This window comes from Aythya fuligula, chromosome 3, assembly GCF_009819795.1.
Source record: "Aythya fuligula isolate bAytFul2 chromosome 3, bAytFul2.pri, whole genome shotgun sequence".
Classification (NCBI taxonomy): Eukaryota; Metazoa; Chordata; class Aves; order Anseriformes; family Anatidae; genus Aythya; species Aythya fuligula.
Genome location: NC_045561.1, coordinates 24023608 through 24031964, shown reverse-complemented (window position 1 = coordinate 24031964; position 8357 = coordinate 24023608). Strand labels below are relative to the sequence as shown.

The window sequence follows — 8357 nt, the reverse complement described above, 5'->3', positions numbered from 1 at the left end:
TATAATTAAGCTCAAACACAGAATATTTCGGGTTATTTACTTTCAAGTATTTTCCCATGTGAGCTAATTCTAGACACGCTGCAATATTTTTTTTCTTTTGCAGTAAAATATTGTTCAGCTCTAAACACTAAAAGCCAAATTACAGGCAATCTGGCATGCTTGCACTGCAGGGAAAAGGCTCTCCTCAACACTATTCCTATGTGGGAGGCTGTCCTAATATGGCTATTTGTGCTCCAGATCTTTTGTTCTTTGCAAAGCATTACCACGATTCCATTTCATAGATACTTAAGGCCAGAAGAGAGAGTACTGTGTCCACTTAGTCTCATCTCCTGCTCCCTGAAATTCACTCCGAGGTCCCTGCATTCAGCACAGTGACTGGTAGCTGGACTAAAATGCCTCTCCTGTAATAGCCAAAGAGGTTCCAGCTTCACAAGTTGAGTGGGATCTTGACTTTTTAGTGACTTTTCCCAAGGGGAAAAAATTTCGGTTCCATCTGAACCAAATGTGACATTTTTCCTTTTTTCTTGCCGTATGAAAAACTGAAAAATTTTTTTGTTTTGCCCTGAAACTTTCCATTCTCCTTCAAAGTGTTCTGAGTACCAGTTAGAAAGAAGAAGGGGCTGTGTTAAAAGTTGACGCTACTTCTGTTCTTCCCAATGCCTAACAGCTCAGTACCCCCAGCTTGGGCTATGGAAGAAGCAGAGCCAAGTCCTTCCTTGCTGAAAAGATTTCAGCTCTCTACTACAAGGATGCCTTAAGCACATGACTATGCCAAATATGGCACATGCTGAATTTCAGTTTTTTCATTTTGTTCCACTTAGCTAAAAAAAACATTCCTAGCCATTTCAGAGGAGAGAGGACTGAAATGCAGCTGGTTTCCCATCCCTAAGACTATCTCATCCAGCATCCCTAACACTCCCTCTCATCTTGCTAGCTCTCAGAATTGACAAAAGTATTTTTTCAAAGCAAAACAGCATGGAAGACTCAAGGCACACTCTCTTCAGGATGTTTTTCTTGTTATTAGGGGACATTTTACAGAAGTAGGATATTTAAATGTAAATGGCCTGGGCAGAGGAGGAAATGGCGCCTTGCTTTTTCATTCCTAGAGTTATTGTTTACACATGCATGTTACTGGACAATAGGGGGATGATCTAGATATTCGCCTCCAGCAGGTCTACGGGTATTGGTCTGGAAATGGTTTCCAGAGTAAGATATTTGGTGCATTTGGGTTAAATCTATGACTACCTTTCTGTGAGAATTAAAAGTGCACATCCCAAAATTTGCTGTTTCACCCACTTGCAAGATAGGGCGTGCAACTAAATGAGTTGGAAGTCAGCGAAGGCCTACTCTCCTAAAGATATATGAAGTTGCTTGTGCAAGCTTTTCTCTCTGGCACCTTTGAAAGTGATACTCCTAACTCCTCATCTCTTAAGCAAAATGGTCTAATGTTCCCAGCCACATCCTACGTTTCTTTCCCTGTTCCCAGGATGGCTCCCACATTTTTCCCAGAAGTCTTTTCTATGTCAGAAGTGATGAATCCTTGTTAAAACAGCACAGTCTTCCAGCTTTAATATTTTCAGGAAAAAAAACGCGAGGCATTCTATATCTTATGGTAAGTAGCATAAGTGCACCAAAACAATGTTATGGACGCCCCTGTATTAATTATTTAGAGAGCTGTCATTGGAAGTTGGAGACTGGGAAGTCACAAAAGGCTCGTTTGCCTTCTGATCGTCCTTCATGGAGGCTGCTTGGTCTGAGATGGAAGAGAAGGAGAGCTGGTCATGTTCCATTATGTTCACTTGGTCTTCTTCCTTGTCCTTCTTCACATAAAACAGCTTCCTAAACTTTTTGAGCTCATGGAGTTCACAGAAAGTCTCAAGAACCACCAACATTGCGATAAGGCCAAGCAACAGATAACCTGGGTACAAAAAAAAAAAAAAAAAAGTTTTAATTATTATTGGAGTAAGTAGGGCTGGAACAGTTTTAACTCTGTACCTTTTTACCTTTTCCCATCCCTGCCATCTCCAAAGATTATGTTAGTTTTCTAAAAAACAAAGCAACTAGAAATGCGTGCAAAACCAATAAAAACAAAATTAAATTTTACTGTAAAATTGCTGCTGATATTTTAAAAACCTGACAAAATTGCTGTATCTGATGAAACCTTGAAGATCATTTACAGCATTTTACTAACACATAGAAACTATCCCAGCTTGACAGTGTTATTTAAATGTTACTCATGACTTTGGTAGCATGACTCTGACTTTTAAAGGTATTAGTTAGCTCCCATAATGTGAGACTTTTGGAAATGAGGTTTTGTATGGTTAGCAGATCTTTTGTTTTCCACTCCAAACATATGTATCCAGAATTTGAGGGAAGGTGTTAAAATGAGCATCTCTTAATCCCAGTTTTTCATTAGATAATGATCATTACAATCTAACAAGGAACATGACTACTTAATTATTTTATCATTTCAATGACTAAATCAAGTAGAAGCTAAGTGTATAACTATTAATACATCAGGTTAATCCAAAGGCTAAACATTAAATGTACTGAAAGATGAACACGGATTAATTATTATAATTTACACATGGACAGTGCTTTGTTACCACAAAAGCATATATTTTACATGCAGTTGCACGTTATTCAGTGAAAATAACACTCCTCCCTCTCTCTCTTCCAGGAGCAGTGTTAAATCAATACCATGATGCCAGGTACTGATCTAAATCAACAGTACAGCTAAAAATTTATGAATTGTTTTTAAGCTTTATCTCATGAAATTAAATGGGAGCTATGCATTAAAGCAGGGAGAAAATTGCAAAGCTATGCCAATTTAAAAGCATCTATAAATTTGCACCGATAAATTTTAATTAGCTCTGAAACACAGTCCAGCTAATCAATGGTTGATTTAGGGAGACCTGTGTTTCCCTTGAAAAGCCTGTAGCAATCATCCAGCATTTTCAGATCTGAACTCCAGAACTGTTATTGGAAAAAACTTAGGTTCAGAAAGAGAAAACATTTTATACAACCTGTTTGGTTCTACAAATTCTTTCTTCTTTCATGTGAACAATAATTCAAAAGTTATGACTGTAGATTATTTAACTTCAAAAGTTTTAAAATACATAACTTTGCCTACTTCTTCCATTTAGAATTTCCTTCAATATATTTCTTAAGCATTCTGAAGCTTGAATTTGAAAATTTATCTCTGTCCAGAAAAGGAAAATTTGACTTTTCAGTTGGGGTGAATGGGGAGGGAAGGAGAGGATTTGATCCAACATATTCTTTTATGGTTTTAAGCTTTCAGAATGTCTACAAGGCCTTTATTATGTATGACTTCCACTCCTCACTTCATCATTTAGCATCCCCAAATCAACTCTGCAGATCAGCAGGGTAATCATTAAAATCTGCTGGTAAGATAGACAGAACGGGGAGAGGAAGAAACCTGCAATGACCATGAGTCTGGGGGGGACTGAGGAGAAAAAAATAAAGTGCTCTTTTGGCTAGTTCAACGCCTTGCTTCAAGGAATGCAAATTGAAGGCACAGTTTTTCTTTAGGTAAAACATAAAAACAAGTTAATGGACCCTTTACCTATATTATGATTGCTGGGTCACATACAGGAGCACAGACAGAGACATACCTGACATGAAAGGTTTGTTTTGTCTGTCTAGATCTTTTAACGAGTGCTTCTGCTGATCCAGGACCGCGCAGACTGATGCCGTATCAGAAAATATATTCATTCAGAATGTTAACACACAGATAATTTTCTCAGCTGTACTCTTTGATCAAACCACTGTGCCTCTCTTCTGTGTCAAACATAATTAAACTACATAAATTTAACATTCACGGTCTTGCTTTGTTATCACCTCAGTCTATTTGTCTCTCTTTGACAGCTGGTATGTCCCAACACCAGCTTCAGCTACCTTCTGTTACAACCAGAGTAAGAAACTTTGCTCTTCTGCCCATTTTTCACTGCTCCTTGATTCACCTCTGTCTGTCATCTCACCTTATGAGTTGACCTTAGGTTACATGAACCAACTCCTGACTCTGTGATGCGCTGTGAAACCTTAGCCTGATATGCTCCTGACCATCTCTGTAACAGTAATGTGAGCAGTTTTTGCTATTATTAGTAGGAAAGAAGTAGCTATGGATCAGCACAATGGAATTCTGTTTTCAGCTTTTCCTTTCTTTACTAAGAAGCTGACCTTATTTAAAACTTTCCTCTTTACATGATTACCTACAGTGCCCAATTTGCTAGCTGATGCCTCAAAGCAATCACCATCCCTGGAATGGATAGGTAAAGCCTGTTTTCAAATTATTAAGAAAAAAAAAACAACAACTAAACAAAAGAAAACCAAACAACAACTCATTTAATTGTTTAGTTTGACACTTACATGTAATTCCAATTTTATACAGCTCTCGGAATTTTTGATTGTAGCCTTCTCCTGGCACATAGTCTCCTAGGCCAATGGTGCTCAGGGAAATGAAACAAAAGTAAAAAGATTCCAAAAAATTCCAGTCTTCTTCCAGAACAGAAAATATTGCTGCTGGAATAAAGAAAAAGCAGGAGACAGTGATGAACCCAAGGACTACAGCATGGATGATTGCAACGATCTGCTTGGAGAAGCCCCAGCGGATGTGGAAATAGAGCACAGGCCGCCTGGTGACATAAACAATAATGCGCTGCACCACTGCTGTCAGGAAAAGCAGCGTAAACGGGATCCCGATGACTGAGTAGATGATGCAGAAGGCCTTTCCTCCATCAGACAAAGGCACTGTGTGTCCATAACCTGAAATAAAGCAAAGGGAAGACAGACTGAGCCAAATCTGGGACCCTCATGTACCTATTTGATATTGACTATAATGCACAAGGTAAAGAACTGCTTTGCTAGTGCTAAGTCTGAATTCTGCTGTTCTTGACAAATGCTATTCAAAGAAGGTCTGCTTTAAGCAAGCAAATAGAGCCTAAGTGCTGGCAATAAAGAAGTAAAAATCCAAAAATATTTTTGGATTTCAAAACTGTGAACAAAATTGTATTAATGCTTATTTTGGAGAAGAAAGTAATGCCTACTTGGGAGCAGGGAACCTGTGGCAGGAAATCTGAGTTTTAATCTGGGTTTTCCTTTTTGTTGAAGTTTTACAAATTGATGCAACTTTTTCTTTTACCCACTTTATCAAGTGGTATAATCTATACTTCAGGAAAGCATTCCTATATTTACTTTGTAGTAAAATACTCTGAGACCTCCTGTGAAAAGCATTTAAATTGCACTTAAAAGCATTTAAATCAGCATTCCACATGGCACACTTCCATATTCCCAAGAGGTGTTTAGATGATAACCCATCAAACACCTAAAAGCAGAACAACATTTTCACAGCCAAACTCCAGGATCCAACCATTGTGGTTGGATTTTTGCCTAGTCATTTGCGTACCAGAAATATCAATAGTGATCTGTTTCAGCTGCAGGAATGCATCCACTGTTTTACAAGCTGATCACGGCCAGCAACCTCAATTCCACAAATGTGTGCAATTACACTCGTATACAGCTCAAGCAGCTATGCTGCCAAAGCACACCCTGCCAGACAGCCTGGTTTTAAGTGTGAATCACGGGTGCAGAAAAGAACAGTAAAGCCAGCATAAACCAGGAATGCTTTCTTCTGTTTGCCAGCCAAGAAAAATTTGTTTTTATTGCAGCAAGGAAGGAGAAATCTCTTGAAATCTTGTTTGTAGTTGCAGCTCTTTATCCTGATATTCCAAGCAAGTGCAGACAGGCCCTAGTAATTCTGCAGTATTCCCCCCTAGTAATTGGGGGCCTCCTACCTTCTGCCCCATTAAACCAACTGTTCATGGAATCATTAAGGTTGGAAAAGACCTTCAAGATTATCTGATCCAACCATCACCCTTCTACCAATATCACCCACTAAACCATGTCCCTAAGCACCATGTCCAATCTTTACTTGAAAACCCCCAGGGACAGTGACTCCACCACCTCCCTGGGCAACCTGTCCCAGTGCCTGACTACTCTTTCTGAGAAGAAATATCTCCTCATTTCCAACATGAACCTCCCCTGGCACAACTTGAGGCCATTCCTTCTACTCCTATCACTAGTTATCTGTGAGAAAAGGCTGACCCCCAGCTCCTCACACCTTCCTTTCAGGTAGCTATAGAGAGCAATACCCCTCTTATATGAACACCTGGTATTTCTCCTCTAGATTAGTGAATGTAATAGTAGAAGTATTGCTCTTTTAAGTTTTCCAGCAGAGTAAGAAAAAGTAATATATATTTTTTTTAATACACAGAGATGCTTCCAGACAATGAAAGATGGGGAAGATGTTGTATCATTCCAACACACAAAATCATTCCAGAAGAAATCTATGACACAAGTCTTCAGTTGTATTTGAATTCTAATGACTACCAAAAATTCATCTAAGTTCAGTCTTTTGAACCCCAGAAGATCATAATGGCTTTTTTCTTGTTCACCTTCTGTTTGCTGTATGTGTTTTGAGATGAGAGAACTGAACCACACAGAGCATGTCAGATGCAGCTGAACCAGATTTAGAAACTGGCCAAGAACACTTCCAACACTTCCCACTTCCTGATTTACTCTGCCCCTAGTAATACCGGATATCTGGCTGGTGCTTCTGACCACGAGTGAGAACTGAGATGACATCTTCTTGGCCCTGTCTATCAGAACAGCAGGGCCTTGCCCCTCAGAGGTATCCAGGTATTCATCTGTGCAGATCCCATCGCTCCATATGTGAAACTATGATGGTGTCTGCTGTGTGCATCACTTAACATTTTATCCCACTCATTTTCAAGTGATATTTTATGGCCCAGCTGCCCTGTGGTTCTTACAGCTTTTTTTTTTTTTTTTTTTTTTTTTTTTAATTAAAGTAACCAACTCCAAGTTTCAAGGAAAAGAAAGGTGTGTTTGAGTTGATCATAGCATATCAAACTGACTCACGTTATACAAACATGAAAACAGCAACTGCAATGCTTTATCACATCACGGGAGCTTCAGTAAAACAGCACTAGAGATGTGTTACTTGATTAAGACATAGGGCAGACCTCATTTGGTCTAATCTACCTCATTCTCTACATCCATGCTTAAGAATGAATTCACACTGACAGAAGAACAGGGAAAGGTTACTAAAACAACCAGAGGAATAGAAACTTTTCCACGAGTGAAAGATAGAAGTGGTTGAATTCCTTGACACAGCTGAATGGAGGCTGAAAACTGATATACTATCTCCCTGTTAAAGCAGCAGCAGACAAGTGCTACCAAAGGAAAAGAAATGTTTCAGATGAAGAATCATGTTACCACACAAACAAATAGTTTTGATGTAGCCGTAACTAAATTTAATCTAGGAATTAGAAATAAGGTTTCTAACCTTCAGAGAAGAGTTTTGCAACAGCCACACACATGCAATACCAGGGAAGGAACACAACTATGTTTAGGATGGAGTCCTGGTTATTCATCATAACCAGATTATGATGAAGCTTGGTAACTTTACAGATGGTGTTATACCATGAAGCTATACATGACAAGCAGAAATGGAGCTTGCAGATCTACAAAAGCCCTTATGAGCTCAAGATTCCTATAATTAATGTATGCTTGAACCGTACAATTCATCCAAGTTTTTACTAATTTGAACCCAAATATCTGTATCATGTGTAGAAAAAAATAAAAAAAAAATAACCCCCTGATGCGTTTGTCAGTTCTTTAGGCACAGGACAGGTTGATGGCAATTTAATCCCAGCCTCTGTGCTGACCCAAGCAGTGATCAGCTCATTTCTCAGTGAGGACTGCTTCTGGTGCTGTTACCTCTCTATCACTTCTCTCATAATTCCTGAAGGACAGGCAAATCATCTCTCCAGGTGCTACACAGGATACACCCAGATTCAGAGGAAAGTGTAAAATCAAAGACTTCACTACAGGAAAGTTTGCAACAAGGTTTGGTTAAGTTGGGTGCTCAGACCAGCCTCTTGGCTAACCCCTACCAAAATTTTCTGAATTCACAGAATTAGCTGAGATGCCTAAAGCAGATGCTACCTTCTAAGGTCTGTTCTGCCATACCACATAAAGGTTAGAAAGGGGATTGTGCATCTCTCAGCTGTTAACAGGAAGCATAGCAATGCTGAATGCAGGCTTCAGCTTCAGACCAAGGAGAGACTATACACTCCCCTCAGCCAGCCACAGTAAGAATATGACATCTTCCAGCAGCAACAGAGGAGGGATCAACACGTGCTTGCTCCTCAGGATCCAGAGTCACAGGTTGGGAATAACTACACTGAAAAGCTTGAGCTAAAACAGTCACAATTTAGAAGGCTGTGGCAGGCAGGGAGGAACATGGCCCATATTTT

At 39.3% G+C, this 8357-nt stretch overlaps 1 protein-coding gene across 1 annotated transcript in view; it reads right to left on the bottom strand.

Moving 5' to 3' along the window:
- Positions 1-561: 561 nt before the first annotated feature.
- Positions 562-8357, bottom strand: part of KCNK1 (potassium two pore domain channel subfamily K member 1) — a 31239-nt gene continuing 23443 nt past the window's right edge. The window contains exons 2-3 of the mRNA XM_032184780.1: positions 4390-4785; positions 562-1918 (exon numbers count right to left, since the gene is read on the bottom strand). Of these exons, the coding sequence (XP_032040671.1) occupies positions 1659-1918; positions 4390-4785 (656 nt within the window). The 3' untranslated portion in view covers positions 562-1658. The remainder of the gene's footprint in view (positions 1919-4389; positions 4786-8357) is intronic.